At 39.5% G+C, this 19,349-nt stretch overlaps 1 protein-coding gene across 3 annotated transcripts in view; it reads left to right on the forward strand.

The window, feature by feature from the left end:
- Positions 1 to 8,901, forward strand: part of PXDNL (peroxidasin like) — a 283,093-nt gene extending 274,192 nt beyond the window's left edge. For 2 of the 3 annotated variants that reach the window (XM_084619291.1, XM_084619292.1), the window contains 2 exons: positions 1,318 to 1,431; positions 2,984 to 8,901. In XM_084619291.1, coding sequence (XP_084475417.1) covers positions 1,318 to 1,431; positions 2,984 to 3,160 — 291 coding nt within the window. In that variant the 3' untranslated portion in view covers positions 3,161 to 8,901. The remainder of the gene's footprint in view (positions 1 to 1,317; positions 1,432 to 2,983) is intronic. The other variant, XR_014710245.1, reaches the window with a different exon arrangement.
- Positions 8,902 to 19,349: the final 10,448 nt, after the last annotated feature.

Here is a 19,349-nt window from a genome sequence, read left to right on the forward strand (position 1 = left end):
CCTACGCCTCATTTTGTACCTCATCCTCCCTCAGGCAATATCCCACTAAAGAACAGCTGAAATTTCTGAAATAAGTGCATGTCATTACTGCAATATGCATTGCTGGATCCCAGTACAAATGTAGCTCCATCTGGTTGGGGCCTTCTTCAGATAGTCTGTTAGGTTAGGTTAGGAGGCTTTCAGGCAGTTGATTCAGGGCAATATCCTGCAAAGGGGTAGCCAGAGAGCTGACCTGAGTGTCATTCATTTATAAGAGAACTAGTTCCCTTGGACCACTTGGGCATGGCTAAGTTAGGAACTGTAACCATGACCTGACGCTGCAATGGGATTGGTTAGCATGAACCCACCGCAGAATCAGGGCTTTACAGTAAATGGAAAATATATAATTTTTCACCAATTAGTTTGAAAAATGTGTACAGAGAGCATTTAGCATGACTTCTCCTTTCTGTGTTAGATTGTAGCAGTGAGTCATTAATATTAATAGGAGGGAAACATTCAGAATGAGGAGAATAGACCTGTGCCTTGGCAATAAAACTGCACTTTCATTCATCATTTTGCCTCAGTTTTTAATGTTTATTTTTTCTGAAGACTTGTTTTTTCCCTTTTTTCCCTTCCAAATTACACAAAGTTATCTTAAGTTGGCTACTGTTACCTTACCTGGCTTTTCTTTAAACATTCTGTTGATCTGGCATTCCTGCCAGTGTGGCCTAATAACACTGGTTGGACATTAAGAATTGTGGAGAGAGATTCTGTGCAAGCTGCCTCCAGAACACATCAGCATCCTTGTTATTCCAATGGTAGGCCTTTTTTAAAGGAGCAGTGACTGTCATTCATGCTAAATTGTCATGGCTTTGTGGTGCAAACCAGTGACCCTCATGAACAAGGATGAGACCATGATACATTTCTTTTGTGACCTCAGGCAGGGCTCCATGCCCCCTAAGTTTCCAGAAAGTAGAAGTCTCATTGTGCTATCCAGCTTCTTTGCTGGAAGTTCATCACTTATTGATCACTGATCCAAATTACATCATGAAATAGGTACCCGGGGAGTGTCAGAGCTGTGAGTGCTGAACAAAAGGCATCCGTTACAATACAAGTAGGAAATAAAATATTTTAATCATCAAGTAGTTTTTGAATGGCAAATGTGTTCTATGCAAAAATAGAAATGCTGATTAAGCCGAGATGAAAGCTTTGTGGTAAGAAACTGAATAAATGTCTGAAAGTTTTTGAAGCTTTAATGTATGTTCTTATTCAGAATAATGACTCATTCAGCTGAGTTTCCATCTTTTCCAATCCCACCTTTCCTCACTCCTTTTGCAGATAAACAAGCTGGAGGCTCGCCTGAGGCAGGAAGGTTGCATGGATGATGATGGGATTCAGCATAAGGAAAATGAACACTGGATGAAGGAAGACTGCATTAGCTGTAGCTGTAAGGTATGCATTGCTGAACATTCCCTCTGCTATCAAGTTCTCTTTTTCCTTTGGTATCATGCCAGCTGAAGCATCCTGCAATGATGAATTAAGGAAGAAAAGTGTGCCTCACAACTGTCCGTAGCTTAATGATAATAGGGAACATAAGTCTTCTGGAGAAATTCAGTGAACATTTGTCATAACTAGAGCTAAACAAAAGGAGAAAATATTTCAGATTGAGTCTAATGTGCACCTCGTCTTAAATGCAAAATGTGCATACCAAAGAAGAAATCTGATATTAGTGATACCATTTTGCAGTAACTTAGCTCTGATACTGAATAAGTGAAAATCACTTACAGAAGAAGTGAGGTAGCTTTAATTGGGTTCTCTCTTTTTGTGAGTGCTAAATTCACTTTTTCACAAATAGGCACACCAACAGGTAGGCTATTTCCTTGATGTATAGATTAGTTTATTTAACACAAACAGTTACATGTCATTCTGAATCAAATTCAGTTCTCCTCATTCTTTCACCTGAAAAACAGGTGAGTTTTGGCTACACAAAATGGCTCCCAGCAATTTGGTAGGTCTTTGATGTATGGTCCAGCAACAGCCACCATCAATTTCCTGTCCATGGATGGCATCACTTCTGCCACCCTCGGAGAAATGCTTAATTCCCCACTCATCATCTTTCTTGACTTCAGACTCTTTAGATGTGCCATTGATGTGCACATAATGCTTCCATGTGCTCAAATCTACAATTGGCATAAGGCCTACATTCCATTTAAGAGTCACTTACTCCCTCAAGACAAGGCTGAAGATGTACACATGTATTTTTGCAGGTCCTCTACATAAGAAGACTTAAGTGGGATTCATAGTGTCTGTACAACATGGGCCATCTGCAGAGGGTTTAATTTCACTCCATACATATATGCAAAACTTCAACTCCTAAATCCTTCTGTATTGATTTTTTTTGTATCTAATGATTCCAGCTGATAGGCCTTGATCCCGCAAAAGACTTACCCGCAGAAGTGAATGGAACTATTTCATCTCAATTGGACTACTGCATAAATTGAGAAGTCTTTGCGGGATTGGGGGTATCATTTTTTCCTGGACTTTATCTAACCCATGGGAGTTAGGTGCTTCACCTGCTTAGGTGTTTTTGAAAATCCCAGTAGGCAACTCTCCGCATCTTTAGGCACCAAGTACCTTTGAATGTCTGGCCCAAGATCTAATATTGACTTGAATATAACCTATATAGATAAATGCTTTCTTTGATACGAGTTAGAACTCCTCAATAATTTTTTGGGTGTGAGCATTCTAATTAACCTCAGAAACCTGTCAAATTGGTCTTACAACTAGGAAAATGATCACTTATTTGTGTGCATAAGTACACCATCTCATTTTATACATGTCTGCATGACAGAGACCGTCTGCATGACAGAGACCGTCTGCATTCTTTCAGCTCTTGTATTTAATATGACACACTGGAAAATTGTAAAAAAATATTGAGACTGTGCCATCCTGGTTTTTTCTTTTGGGGAAAAAAAGATGCTAATACTTAAACATTACCTTACAGAATGGCCAAATAACCTGTACTGTGGAGACGTGTTCTTCAGTAGAGTGTTCGAGCCCCACAAAGCTGGAAGGAAAATGCTGTCCAGACTGCATAGACAATGAAAACCCTATAGAATCACCAGTAGAGCTTAAACCTGATTCCTCTGACAAAGAGCTACCTTTTGGAACTATCTACTAAGTGGATGTAGCTTCCCAATTCAAAGGTTCTGCCAAGAAGTTACAAGCACTGCTGACTACAATACCTGCACTAAAATGTTTGATGTAAATACACTGATGAAACAATCAAGTCACTTTAGGCTTTTCACCATGGTGGATATATTCTATACTGTTATCTTTCAACATTGGTAGATCTAATGTAAAGGTGAGCAAGGGCATGAAAGACTCTACTGAAAGCCCTTTACAGGTTATTATATGTTGTACTGTGCCATTGGAAGTTGTTAAATATTAGATTCATAAGTTCAATTTTAAATGTGTTGTTTTCCTTCTCCCAAAAGGCAGGGAGGATAAAGATTTAAAAGCATGGGATTTCTCTGAATCTTAGAATTCAACCACTGACTGAAAGTTTTCTTTTAAAATTCATACACATTGTAGTAATGAGAAATGTTTTAAAAAGTGCACTGTTCTAAAGAAAAGTTATAGAATAGAAAAGAAGTTTGTACCTGACCTGCTGGATTTTTGTTGTTGTTGTTGTTGGATGGTGTTATACTATGAGAAACAGTTTGGTTTCCTTTTACAAGACTATATTCTAATTCCATGCTAGCTTTACGGAGCTTGGGTTTTCGCAAAATCAGAATGAAAGAGTAGTGTAGCACGATTCTTTGCAATCTCATCATGTTGAGACTCTGATTAGAAATTTAAAGCACATCTCAGGGAGATGTCTCCAAAAGGGGATAAAGAATGTATAAGTGCAGTATAATTTGCCAGGAAGTTGTGTACTCCTTTTCTCATTCTGCATGGATCTCTCATTGGCATCAATAGGATTTATAGAAAGAGAGAGAGAATGGACTCATCTGTTCAACTTGCCCACATGTAGAACATTATGGCAAATCCCTTAGCCTTGTGATATTGTGATCATTCACATGAAAGAGATGAGTTGTTTTTTTCAAGCTACAAGTTTTAAAATAAGGGGACAGATTTTCAAAACCTAGGTCCAAAGTTGAACCTTCAAAAATGCATGCACACAAATGTTCATTTTCATGTGCAATTAGCTGACTTAGAAGGAAAAGCAGAATTTGGACATGCATATTTACTTGTATGTGTACATTTTTTGCAGACACTACTTAGAACTAGGGCTGTCAAGCAATTACAAAAATTAATCACGATTAATCTCCCTGTTAAAACAATAATAGAATACCATTTATTTAAATATTTTGGATGTTTTCTACATTTTCAAAAATATTGATTTCAATTACGACACAGAACACAAACTGTAAACTACAGCTCACTTTACATTTATTTTTATTACAAATATTTGTGCTATAAAAACAAAAGAAAGTGTTTTTCAACTCACCTCATACAAGTACTTTATCATGAAAGTTGAACTTACAAATGTAGAATTATGTACAAAAAATAACTGCATTCAAAAATAAAACAATGTAAAATTCAGAGCTTACAAGTCCTACTTCTTGTTCAGTCAGTCACTCAGACAAACAAGTTTGTTTACATTTGCAGCAGATAAGACTGCCTGCTTCTTATTTACAATGTCACCTGAAAGTGAGAGCAGGTGTTCGCATGGCACTGTTGTAGCCGACATCACAAGATATTTGCGTGCCAGATGCGCTAAAGATTCATACGTCTCTTCATGCTTCAACCACCATTCCAGAGGACATGTGTCCATACTGATGACGGGTTTTGCTCGATAACAATCCAAAGCAGTGTGGACCGACGCATGTTCATTTTCATCATCTGTGTCAGATGCCACCAGCAGAAGGTTGGTTTTCTTTTTTGGTGGTTCGGGTTCTGTAGTTTCCTCATTGGAGTGTTGCTCCTTTAAGACTTCTGAAAGCATGCTCCACAGCTCATCCCTCTCAGATTTTGGAAGGCACTTCAGATTCTTAAACCTTGGGTCGAGTGCTGTAGCTATCTTTAGAAATCTCACTTTGGAACCTTCTTTGCATTTTGTGAAATCTGCAGTGAAAGTGTTCTTAAAATGAACATGTGCTGGGTCATCATCTGAAATATGAAATATATGGCAGAATGTAGATAAAACAGAGCAGGGGACATACAGTTCTCCCCCCAGGAGTTTAGTCACAAATTTAATTAATGCATATTTCAAAACGTAGAAAAATATCCAAAAATATTTAATGCATTTCAATTGGTGTTCTATTGTTTAACAGTGCAATTAAAACTGTGATTAATTGTGATTAATTTTTTTTAGTTAATCACGTGAGTTTACTGCAATTAATCGATAGCCTTACTTAGAACCTGATTCTGCTTTGGAACTTTGTCTTGAAAAGTTAAAAATTCTAATAGGGAGATCACTGTGCTGCACTTACTCTTTAAATTTATAAAATCTGTGCTTCCCTCCTATTTCATTCCATAGTTATCTTCTTTGTCATTGTCTGTTTACTGACAATAGGCCATTTCATAATGTCATGCATGGAGTTTCTCACATAACTGACATAATGATATTGAAACTACATTCTCAAATGCTGGGTCATTAGCATAGTTTCACAAACTATATTTATAGAAGAATAGTTCTAAGGGACATCTGATTTTATAGGGCCAACAAAAGTCTAGAAACAAGGTATTTTAAAATCCGGACTCGTGTACATTTTCCATTGCAAAGAAGATACTGAAATCCGAATCGAAAGAAAAACATCTCTCCAGTGAAGGAAATTATCTTTCTGACAAACCATGCTCAGAACTTTCTGTTGAAAACAGTGTGAAAATCTGTATAAAAATGGAGTAGGGCAGAGCCCAGTCATTCTTGTTTTGGGTTACATTTGACCTCGGACGCACAGATAAGTACAATATTTTATAAAATCAGTAAGTGCTGTAGATTTTACAAGATCACACGGACCTTAAAATCTGGATTAAACGTTGACAATTTACATCCTTATTCTAGACATCACTTATAAAGCCACATATACGTTAATTTTGTATTCTACTGAGATACACAGAGTATTTGACCAATATTCCCTAATCCACTCCAGTCTCTTAATTCAGTTACAACATTGTTATAGGGCTACTGCATCAAAGTTCACAGCTAAGTAAAACCCCTTCATAATAATGATATTTTAAAAACTATGTTTCACCAACCTTCAGAAATCTTAACTCCCAACTACTATAAAGTGGTTCTATAAGGAGAGTACAGTATATTTCAGTCAGTGAGTTATGAAAAGTATGTTTATTAATATAATTATGTTGTAAGTTACATTTTTAATTGAGCTGAAAATAGTATCAGCTTCATTTATGAAAGATGCTTTCTATAGTCATAAGAATCCTTACCTGATAGAGAGTGAAATTTACTCCTGTGCACCACTTAAGCCTGAGTTTGAGTGGAATGTAAGTGGTACATATGCCTTGTGCTAGCTATCTGCACAGAGTGAATTTCACTTTAAAAAAAAAAAAGTACAAGATAGTTTTCCTCAAAATATATCAGTTCTCCATATTATGCCATGGAAGTCCAGAGGAACTAATGGTGGGGAATTTTCAGTAGTTGGTCTTGCATATACAATTAATAGAAATGGGGCTTACATGTGAACAAATACATAGTTATATACAAGGACCTGTCTTAATCAATATCTTCTGTGCACCTTTGTTGATATCCAGTGAGGAGCCTGGACAAGAGTTACTGTCTGACAATTTGGTTGATCAAACAAATATTGCATATCCAGACTGACATGAAAATGTAATCACACACAAATAGTCAACCTGTGCATCGTAAAAGAAGCACCGGGGAACAAATTGAAAGCTGCTTTGAAAATGTTTTAAATTACTGCGCAACATAATTCTTTAGATATTACAAGCAATAGTTACTAACATTAGTGTAATGCAATTTATAATTTGGTATTGAAGTTGATACATTAACCTGTACAATAGCATTTGTATATTAGATTTCAACATTATATATTCAGATATAACCATGAATGGTGTGAAGTCTTAAAATAATATTCAGAAGACTCATAAACTATGTATTTTGAAAGTCCTTGAAAAAAGCAATAGTAAAATTTCAGTCACAGTGAAATGTGTTTTGTCCTATAAATTGCTGCCACCATGCTAATAAGGTAAAACATATTTATTGTGTAGCTTGCACTCAGAATTTTAGCTTGAAGTTTGTAATTAATTTTCATTATTGAAAGCCATATACAAGTCTATATCACTGCTGAAATTTTAGGACAAACTTAACATTTAAATACAAGCTCTGTAAGCAAAGTCTATAGTAAAATTTATGTATGACATATTTGTACCTCATGAATATATAAAACCAGGGATGCTTTTAAATACATATGGTGCTAAATGCTGTGCCTGAAATATGACTTCATAGAGTATATTTTCCAAAATAATCTGTTTACTTGTGTTTTAAGCATTCAGGCTGGATTTAGAAGTATGTTAAAACATGGCATCTACATTATGTCATTCCTGCAATAAAAGCTTATTACTGAGATTGGAGATGGAGGAAATGCAAAAGGTGAATTCAGGTTCAGGTATGGGTCCTACTGTTTGGGTTCTTCTATGAACTATTGTAATCTAAGACCTGATCCAGACCTCTGTGACAGCAGTAGGAGCCTGATTCAGCTGTCACTTCCACAGGGAAAAAGCAGCTCCACTGAAGCCAATGGAGTTACCCTGGTGTACGTGAGAAGAAATTGCAGACGCTGATTTCAAGGGGAATTGGATCGTGGCAATAGTGAATCTGCAAAAAGAAAAGCCTTACTGTGGTTTTGCCGCTGCAGGGCACTGATAGCAAATGTGAATGGCAGGACAGGGAGCATCCAGTCATATCTGAACCTCAAAATTAATTTGGTTCTTGATCCTACAAATGCAGGGAGCTGGAGTTATTGTATTCAGACCAATTCACCCATCTCTCAACTGAGATGCTGAATTGAGATAATGTTGCCTGTGAATGGGTAAGATTTGTGTTTGAGATCCTAGAGATGGCTTTTTGAGATTACAGATTTCACAACAGGTATGAAAATCTTGGCAAAAAACAGAAAAAAGGACTTGGATCACAAAGTGATTGAAAAACATTGCTACGCTATTTTTGTGTCTTATTGCAAGTGCTGCACTGAAATAAGGTGCTATTTTATTATGAGTAAATTTATACTGAGGCCATTTAAAGATACTTATTATTGTAAATGTTCTCCAATGCAATAAAAAGTACTTTCAAACTCTTATGTATAAAATGCTATAATGTAATTAAATTTGAGAAAGAGGCAGCAAAGTATTATGCATTATATACTTTATAGTGTTGCTCTTTTCTAAGTGGTAAGAAAACACTTTTTTGTGGATTTCTTCTTTCCCTTTATTTCAAAGTATTGAATTTGTTTGTAACTTTTCATAACTTAAGTCACAAGAATGTATCTACATAATTGATGTAAGATGTCTGGAGGGGGTGGCTTTCTTGTTGTTTGTTTTGATTACATTTTGCAACAAAACCCTGAAAAAGATCTCTGTATTTGGGTGACATTTTCAATTAAAAGAAGCATATGCACATCCACCATTTGATGTTGACCAATGTGGGCTTTGAAATGTTTCCAAAAGTAAGTGCTCAACTTTAAGCATGTGCTTAAATAGAATAGAACATAATTTGCTGAATAGAGATTCTGTCCTGAACTGAGGCCTATCCCAGAAATGAATTTGGACTAAAAGGGCTACTCACGTAAGAAGGAGCAATATCTTTTGCTTTGCAAATATATTTCCAAAAGATACATGAAAACTACTGACAACGCACTCAAAGATTATGAACCGAGTACATTCACAAGAACAGAATAAAATCATATTTTTATATTGATTATTTTGTTTGCAATATGTATGGTGATGTATGTTTCTGCTATAGTCTCTGAGCCTACTCCCACCAACAGGAAAACTGCAATTTGACTTCAATAGACGTAGGATCAAACCCACAAACCACTCACTTAGAGCAACATCTGAAAGTTGATGTGAGATATTATGCCACAAGGTGGACTCATAGGGGCAATGAAAAGGCTTTTAAAACTTTTAGAGACTAGATGACTTAGAGCCATCATAGGGCTTCCAATTTCTTTGCAACCTATTCCATTCAGACCAAGTTGATACTGAACTAAAGTAATTACTGTCACATGACTGTTCAAAGGTCTGTGAAATAAGTTTTGGTCTCACTCAAAATCCCAATGGGGAAATGTTGAATAATCATAGAATCATAGAATATCAGGGTTGGAAGGGACCTCAGGAGGTCATCTAGTCCAACCCCCTGCTCAAAGCAGGACCAATCCCCAACTAAATCATCCCAGACAGGGCTTTGTCAAACCTGACCTTAAAAACTTCTAAGGAAGGAGATTCCACCACCTCCCTAGGTAACGCATTCCAGTGTTTCACCACCCTCCTAGTGAAAAAGTTTTTCCTAATATCCAACCTAAACCTCCCCCACTACAACTTGAGACCATTACTCCTTGTTCTGTCATCTGCTACCACCGAGAACAGTCTAGATCCATCCTCTTTGGAACCTCCTTTCAGGTAGTTGAAAGCTGCTATCAAATCCCCCCTCATTCTTCTCTTCTGTAGACTAAACAATCCCAGTTCCCTCAGCCTCCCCTCATAAGCCATGTGTTCCAGTCACCTAATCATTTTTGTTGCCCTCTGCTGGATGTTTTCCAATTTTTCCACATCCTTCTTGTAGTGTGAGGCCCAAAACTGGACACAGTACTCCAGATGAGGCCTCACCAATGTCGAATAGAGGGGAACGTTCATGTCCCTTGATCTGCTGGCAGTGCCCCTACTTATACAGCCCAACAAGCCATTGGCAATTCTTGGCAACAAGGGCACACTGTTGACTCATATCCAGCTTCTCATCCACTGTAACCCCTAGGTCCTTTTCTGCAGAACTGCTGCCTAGCCATTCGGTCCCTAGTCTGTAGCGGTGCATGGGATTCTTCTGTCCTAAGTGCAGGACTGTGCACTTGTCCTTGTTGAACCTCATCAGATTTCTTTTGGCCCAATCCTCTAATTTGTCTAGGGCCTTCTGTATCCTATCCCTACCCTCCAGTGTACCTACCTCTCCTCCCAGTTTAGTGCCATCTGCAAACTTGCTGAAGGTGCGATCCACACCATCCTCCAGATCATTAATGAAGATATTGAACAAAACCGGCCCCAGGACTGACCCTTGGGGCAATCCACTTGGTACCAGCTGCCAACTAGACATGGAGCCATTGATCACTACCCGTTAAGCCCGACAGTCTAGCCAGCTTTCTATCCACCGTATTGTCCATTCATCCAGCCCATACTTCTTTAACTTACTGGCAAGAATACTGTGGGAGACCATGTCAAAAGCTTTGCTAAAGTCAAGGAATAATATGTCCACTGCTTTCCCCTCATCCACAGAGCCAGTTATCTCGTCATAGAAGGCAATTAGATGAGTCAGGCATGACTTGCCCTTGGTGAATCCATGCTAACTGTTCCTGATCACTTTCCTCTCCTCTAAGTGCTTCAGAATTGATTCCTTGAGGACCTGCTCCATGATATTTCCAGGGACTGACATGAGGCTGACTAGCCTGTAGTTCCCAGGATCCACTACATTACACTACATTAGCCTTTTTCCAGTCGTCCGGGACCTCCCCCGATTGCCATGAGTTTTCAAAGATAATGGCCAATGGCTCTGCAATCACATCTGCCAACTCCTTTAGCACTCTCAGATGCAGCGCATCCGGCCCCATGGACTTGTGCTCATCCAGCTTTTCTAAATAGTCCCGAACCGCTTCTTTCTTCACAGAGGGCTGGTCACCTCCTCCCCATGCTGTGCTGCCCAGTGCAGTAGTCTGGGAGCCGACCTTGTTTGTGAAGACAGAGGCAGAAAAAGAATTGAGTACCTTAGCTTTTTCCACAATACAAAAACCATCACCATAGTTGACATTAATTGGCATCCTTTTTGACAGTCTCTGCAGAGTCGAAGATGTAAAGGGTATGAAGGCTAAACTACTCTCATTTCCTAGAAAATGATCCTTCCAGAACAGAGGACAAGCACATTGACAAGGCAGTCTGGGCTAGCTTGTTCTGAATGAGCACATGTTACTGTGTATGTGTGTTCTGTGAATACAGATAAGAGTTCAATTCCCAGGACAGTTTGCCATCTCTCACAAGTAATATGTTTCCTTATCTAACTCCTGGGTACCTGGCTGGTGAATTTTGCCCATATGCTCAGGGTTTAGCTGATCGCCATATTTGGGGTCGGGAAGGAATTTTCCTCCAGGGCAGATTCGAGGAGGCCCTGGAGGTTTTTCGCCTTCCTTTGTAGCATGGGGCATGGTTCACTTGCTGGAGAATTCTCTGCTCCTTGAAGTCTTTAAACCATGATTTGAGGACTTCAATAGCTCAGACATAGGTGAGAGGTTTTTCGCAGGAGTGGGTGGGTGGGATTCTGTGGCCTGCGTTGTGCAGGAGATCAGACTAGATGATCATAACGCTATATGCTTCTGACCTTAGTATATATGAATCTATGGACTTTTCTGTTTAGTTTTTCATTCCTATATGTTTTTTCACTCTATAGAAAGAAGTCCCAGTTTTATTATCTCGCAAGATATTACTTTATTTATCATGAGAAAAAGGATAAAGATATTACTGCACAGTTTGTAGGTCAGTATATTGATAATAGAGCCCCAATGATGCAAATATTCTTCATAGTTCAGGTGGCGATAAATATATCTTCCTAATGTATTATTTGTGTCATGGAAACATTGTTCCTGGCTCAGTGAGTAGCACTAATATTTGCATATGGCGTATGTATACTAGACAAAATACAGGATTCTAGTTTATTTTTTTTATTTTAGTTGTGTGTGCATAGAATATAAAATATCTACCTGTGCAACTGCAAGTTATATATATTTTGTTCCCCTGAAAGATTGGTAACAGAGTTAATGGAAAAAGCATAAACCCCGAAAAATGTACTTGCATATAAATATACACTCACATTGACAATCCTGGAGGAAATAACACACATAGTCTTAGACAATAAAAATAGAATTTAATCATAATTACAGAGTTAACACAGATTTCTACTCAACTCTTCAGGAAAAAAATACAGGAAATATTTGCAGAGTTTTATGAGAAACCATATACTTTTTGCAAAACAGTCATGCAGTAGAAGCATTTAAAGTAAATAAAATAAGCATAGCTCCTTGCGGTGGAGAAAATGGAAATGTATTCAACTGACTCATTTACACATAGGAATATGCTTGGGCAAATAAAAATATTACAAAAAGTCTCAGGTTCAGGCCGAACCAAAAAGGGTTTTCTCACCCTCAATTTCCTCCCAGTACAAGACATTTGGGCTGCAAGTCTCTTCCTGCAAATACTGCAGGCAGTTCTGAATTGACTAGGGAGTTGGATCATGCCCCTTCCACTCTCATAACAGATTCCTTGTCTCCTCCAGTGCAAACAGGATGGCAGTTAAACCCTTCTATACTATGCAGTCCTGGCTGTTACAGCTTATTTTGGATCAGCAGTGGTCTCCACTTTCTCCCCATCTCTTACAGTATCAAAATTTCTGGGGTTCTCATCCCCAGGTTGGATCACCCACTGAGCTACTCTTCATTTTGTCCCCAGGTGCTGCATCTGTGGGGAGAGGATCGTAACAGGTGAACTCTGCCCACAATTGCCCCCAACTCCTCACTCTGTTGAGGAAATGGCTGAGATTCTGGACAGCTAGCTAGAGACTCTCTTCAAGCACTAGCCAAGAAGCTTCCATTACAAAGTTAGATTAATCTTCCTCAGCTCCTGTGACTCAGCAAACCAAGGACTCATCAGGTGTTAAATATCAAAATCCCTCCAAACACTCTGTTCCAATCCATCTCTAATGGTAAAAGTTGTCCCAGATTTTAAATTAAGCCACATGTCAAGGAATCTGGCATCCCATCTGACACTCCTTCTCAAGAGGAAGATCTGGGATCTCTGAGATATTCCTCTCCTTTTCTTCTCCAGTTATATGTGCGGTGATAAGGTACTCGAGAGAAAGATGATCTATGAGCAAACACCAGACCAGAAAATAGACCAGTCCCCAACAGGGAGCATACCCTTTCTCAGTAGAGCCGAAGCAAATGAAACAAGACCTAAAACAAAGGAGAAAAGCCAAAAAGCACCTCAGATCCAGATCTCCTTCCACAGACTCTAGCTCCTCCAGAGAGGAGAACACTTGAGTTCAAATCATAACTCTAAGCCATGGAATCAGGAGGAATTTTTTCGACCAGAATTGTTTGAAACCCTGAAGAGGAAGATGGTAGCTGTTCTAGAGATCCAGCCAGAGAAAAAGGATGAACAGGTTAAGGCCAAGATTAAGTCTTCCAATCAAAACTAAAATGAAATTCCACATTCCCTCTTCATTCTTCCTTCAAAGTGGTTATAGTAGAGCTGGTCAATATTTTTGTGAAAAAGTGACCTGTTTTTCAAAAAATGAAATTTTAGCAAAAAAAAAAACCCAAACCTTTTTCAAATTTTCCTTTTTTGACAACTCACCCCAATACACTGCCCCCTTTTATTTCCCTCTTTCTCCCTTTTTTAGTGGCAAAGGTGTTTGAGGGAGGAAAGGAAGATCTACAAAAGTGAAAATTTTTCAGCATCAAAAAGTTTGTTTTTTAAAAAAATGTCACTCTGGCAATTTTAACAAGGATAAACCCCGGTGAAGAGAAACTATTCCCAAAGATCCTGCAGACAGGGAAATACAAGTGACTATTTAGTACCTCTTCAGCAGCCTTAGGCCCCATTTCAGCACGTTTGATTTTACCCATCTGAGAAGTTCTATTGACATTAATAGCACTACTGCTGTGCTTAGTATCATGCACATGCTTAAGTACCTTGCTGAATCAGGGTCTTAGAGCCTCATGGGCAAACACATGAATCACCAGAGCCACAGCGTCCTGATGCAATTTCCTCAAAAAATTCTTGGTTCCAGCAGTACAGTGCACATTCAAGTCAATGATAAAGAAAATGTCCCAGAACTAGACTCATTTACCAACTCCTCCCTTTTTAAACCCACCTACCTCTTCTTGCCAAACAGGTTTTAAAGGCTTTCATCTTATTAAACTAGTTTGGCTAAAAATTGTTACTAGTAATAGATGGTGTACGTGAATATTGAACACACCACTCCTATTATGCTTCCCCTTCTCACCACAGGGTTGCCACCTGGCTGCCTTTTAACCAGCCTGGCCAATTTCTGTACTGCCTTGCTGTTTAAACGATGTGATGTGCCATTTTGTTTTTCATTTGGAACCTGTCAGAGCATTCCATAGTTCTCACCCCCTTGTTTGAACTGCAGAGCCATGACAGCATAAGATAAGAAAAAATGATAAAATACATATATTGTATTTTTGTTTGTTTTTTTCGGGGGGAGGGTGTGTGGAAAATGGTTCTCTTACTAAAATGTTTTATAATTAGCTATAGTTGGTACTAGGACCCTTTTTTGTTGGTGAGGGAGGCAGGGACTGTTTTTTGTTGGCAGTAGTGGGGTAGACACTGGCCAGTTTTTCTGAGTCTTGGAAGTGGCAATCTTCCCTCAGAGATGGAAGGTGATGTGAAAGGAGGAAGATTTTTCCATGCAAGATTTTATGGACAAACATTTGCAGAACATTTGGTGGAGGGATATTTTCTGCTGCCATAATGGATGATGGCTTTCTTTAGGGAGTCTATCAACATACTTTGCCTTTTCATTGTTTCTCCACAGAATGTGTTTAAATCATTAAATGAATAACCCCACCCGCTTGTGTGGCCAGCAGGAAGCAAGAGAACTCCAACACCACCCACCCGTAGGACAAAACAAAAGATAGGAAAACAAACAACCCAAACCAATGTTTTGCAACTTCTTCATTGCAACTGAATATGAAGCAACAATACATCATTTCTGCCACCGTGTGGAGCTGTGTACAGCTATAAATTGGCCACACTGGGTATGTGACAGGTTTCAGAGTAGCAGCCGTGTCAGTCTGTATTCGCAAAAAGAAAAGGAGTACTTGTGGCACCTTAGAGACTAACCGATTTATTTGAGCATGAGCTTTCGTGAGCTACAGCTCACTTCATCAGATGCAATTGGTTACTCTCTATGGTGCCACTAGTACTCCTTTTCTTCTTACTGGGTATGTGTACTAACATGATTCCAAGATGGTGTATTCCAGCAGTGAGCAAGTGGTGGTAGTTTCTCCTGGGATACAGAAGAAGCTCAGAACAGTAGTTCCCTAAGGTAAGTGTCCAGGTTTTTATTTCTGTAATATAAGTGGTAGGAGAATAACAACTTTGCAGTACATTTATATTTGCTAGAGGTTTCGAAAGAGGAAAGGAAAACAGGCCTGACAGATTAGATTATTTAAAAGTAGAGAATTCAAGGTTCATAATGAACAACATTATTATTATATTATTACCATTATTGTATAATGGTAGTGCCAAGAGGCACCAACTTAGATCCATACCCCACTGTGAAAGACCATGCAGGTACACAAAGTAAGAGACATCTCCTGCCCCAAGATGTTTGCAATCTAAATAGATAAAGGCTAGGAAGGAAAACAGAGGTGAAGTGATTTGTCCAAAGTAACACAGGAAGTCACTGGCACAGCTATAAACGGATCCCTGGTCTCTTGACCTTCCTTCCAATGTTCTATCCATTAGATCACACTGCCTGCCCTACCATGAAACATTAGTGTAATAAAAAGCTTCAGGTAAGACTACTGCTTCTGAAACTAGGTTCTCTCCAGAAATTCTGAGAGTTCACTCCAGCTGTACAGGTATGGTGGAGAGTTCACAGAAAGCATAGTAAGAGATCGTTTTAAAAATCAATATCAGATTCTGGCCAGTGTTTGAAATGCATCAATTTCATAATTACATACATCTATGTGTAAAATGTTTCTAGCATCAAATGCATCTGTCCATGTTAGGAAGCCCTTAACTGCTGGATATGTATTTTTTTTTAACCTTATGGCTCCAAAATGTGACTTTAGCCTGATAAAACATTAGATGATCGTGCCACGTGACTTTTTTTCAGAAATATCTAATGAGCAAGAATTGTCAATGAGCAATAAGATTAGATTGCATGCCAAAAGCTATTGATTGATTTTTCTATAAAAGTGAATGAATGCTATCGAGTGCTTCTTCATTTGATGTATTATTCATCTGCAGAAGATATTTGTTCCCTGATCATGAAAAAATGGCTGGGTGCAAACTATAGTTCTACTGAATGCAGAAGCAAATAATTTACAACAGAACTGCAACTGTGTTGACAATTTGGCATAACAGTGTCTTAATGAACAAATGGGATTATATTTACATTCATAGAATCATAAAATATCAGGGTTGGAAGGGACCTCAGGAGGTCATCTAGTCCAACCCCCTGCTCAAAGCAGGACCGATCCCCAATTAAATCATCCCAGCCAGGGCTTTGTCAAGCCTGACCTTAAAAACCTCTAAGGAAGGAGATTCCACCACCTCCCTAGGTAACGCATTCCAGTGTTTCACCACCCTCCTAGTGAAAAAGTTTTTCCTAATATCCAACCTAAACCTCCCCCACTGCAACTTGAGACCATTACTCCTCGTTCTGTCATCTGCTACCACTGAGAACAGTCTAGGTCCATCCTCTTTGGAACCCCCTTTCAGGTAATTGAAAGCAGCTATCAAATCCCCCCTCATTCTTGTCTTCTGTAGACTAAACAATCCCAGTTCCCTCAGTCTCCCCTCATATGTCATGTGCTCCAGCCCCCTAATCATTTTTGGTGCCTTCCGCTGGACTCTCTCCAATTTTTCCACATCCTTCTTGTAGTGTGGGGCCCAAAACTGGACACAGTACTCCAGATGAGGCCTCACCAATGTCGAATAGAGGGGAATGATCACGTCCCTCCATCTGCTGGCAATGCCCCTACTTATACAGCCCAAAATGCCATTGGACTTCTTGGCAACAAGGGCACACTGTTGACTCATATCCAGCTTCTCGTCCACTTTAACCCCTAGGTCCTTTTCTGCAGAACTGCTGCCTAGCCATTCGGTCCCTAGTCTGTAGCGGTGCATGGGATTCTTCCGTCCTAAGTGCAGGACTCTGCACTTGTTCTTGTTGAACCTTATCAGATTTCTTTTGGCTCAATCCTCTAATTTGTCTAGGGCCCTGTGTATCCTATCCCTACCCTCCAGTGTACCTACCTCTCCTCCCAGTTTAGTGTCATCTGCAAACTTGCTGAGGGTGCAATCCACACCATCCTCCAGATCATTAATGAAGTTATTGAACAAAACCGGTCCCAGGACCAACTCTTGGGGCACTCCAGTTGATACCGGCTGCCAACTAGACATGGAGCCATTGATCACTACCCGTTGAGCCCGACAATCTAGCCAACTTTCTATCCACTGTATCGTCTATTCATCCAGCCCATACTTCTTTAATTTGCTGGCAAGAATACTGGTGGAGAGAGTGTCAAAAACTTTGCTAAAGTCAAGGAATAACACGTCCATGGATTTCCCCTCATCCACAGAGCCAGTTATCTCGTCATAGAAGGCAATTAGATGAGTCAGGCATGACTTGCCCTTGGTGAATCCATGCTGACTGTTCCTGATCACTTTCCTCTCCTCTAAGTGCTTCAGAATTGATTCCTTGAGGACCTGCTCCATGATTTTTCCAGGGACTGACATGAGGCTGACTGGCCTGTAGTTCCCAGGATCCTCCTCCTTCCCTTTTTTAAAGATGGGCACTACATTAGCCTTTTTCCAGTCGTCCGGGACCTCCCCCGATCGCCATGAGTTTTCAAAGATAATGGCCAATGGCTCTGCAATCACATCTGCCAACTCCTTTAGCACTCTTGGATGCAGCGCATCCAGCCCCATGGACTTGTGCTCGTCCAGCTTTTCTAAATAGTCCCAAACCACTTCTTTCTCCACAGAGGGCTGGTCACCTTCTCCCCATGCTGTGTTGCCCAGTGCAGTAGTCTGGGAGCTTACTTTGTTTGTGAAGACAGAGGCAAAAAAAGTATTGAGTACATTAGCTTTTTCCACATCCCCTGTCACTAGGCTGCCTCCCTCATTCAGTAAGGGGCCCAAACTTTCCTTGACTTTCTTCTTGTTGCTGACATACCTGAAGAAACCCTTCTTGTTACTCTTAACATCTCTTGCTAGCTGCAACTCCAAGTGTGATTTGGCCTTCCTTATTTCACTTCTGCATGCCTGAGCAATATTTTTATACTCTTCCCAGGTCATTTGTCCAATCTTCCACTTCTTGTAAGCTTATTCTTTGTGTTTAAGATCAGCAAGGATTTCACTGTTAAGCCAAGCTGGTTGCCTGCCATATTTACTATTCTTTCTACACATCGGGATGGTTTGTCCCTGTAACCTCAATAAGGATGCTTTAAAATACAGCCAGCTCATTGTCTCAAAACTAAGCAGACATAGGGTAAAATATTCAAAAGCTCCTAAGGCCTGATCTACATACAGTTTTTGTACTGGTATAACTATGTTGGTTGGTTGTGGGGGGGATGGGACGGGACGGGGGTGACTTGTTTTACTGATATATTTATAACAGGCAATTCTAAATGATATAGGACCTAAATCCCACTGAAAGGTTTTTGAATGACTGAAGTGCTTATGTAGTAGGTAAGTATAGGTAGAGGATGTTATTAGAAATACTTGATAAAACTCTGTCACAGATTAAAGTAACCTGCCTGCTGCTTGGAGCAGCTTCTCCCCTCAGGGGTATGGGTCCTGGGTTCTTTATCTTAGCACCTGGTGGCTCCATCCAAAGGGGAATCCTTCCTCGTGCCTGGATCACAAGGGTTACTGTGCCCTTTGAAAACGTTTATTACTAATAGTATGTTATAAGCGTAGTCTAGTACACAAGGAATAAAATTCTTATGACAATCACCAAAATAACAATATAAGAGGAAGAACTTTATTAGGTACAGGGAACAAAGGATGAGGGATAAGAAAAAAAAATAAGAGTAATTGGAATAATAAAATATTAGCACTACCTTAAATCCGCAACCTAACACCATTTACAACAGGCCCAATGTCCTGGCTCCCTACTGTTACCTGCCTAGGCAGACTGCAAGTTGAGACACAGTCCTTTGATGGGTGATGCATTGTTGTAATTGTTGGCCAGCTTAAAACTTTCACAGGCAAAATAGATAGACATGGGATTTTTTGCAAGGTCTTCATCCCATAAAAAGATTGTATTGGCCTGAGGCTCTCTGGTGTGGAGTCCAATGGAAAGTTAGGCTGACTTT

This window comes from Lepidochelys olivacea, assembly GCF_965140295.1.
Source record: "Lepidochelys olivacea isolate rLepOli2 genome assembly, chromosome: 2".
Lineage (NCBI taxonomy): Eukaryota > Metazoa > Chordata > Testudines > Cheloniidae > Lepidochelys > Lepidochelys olivacea.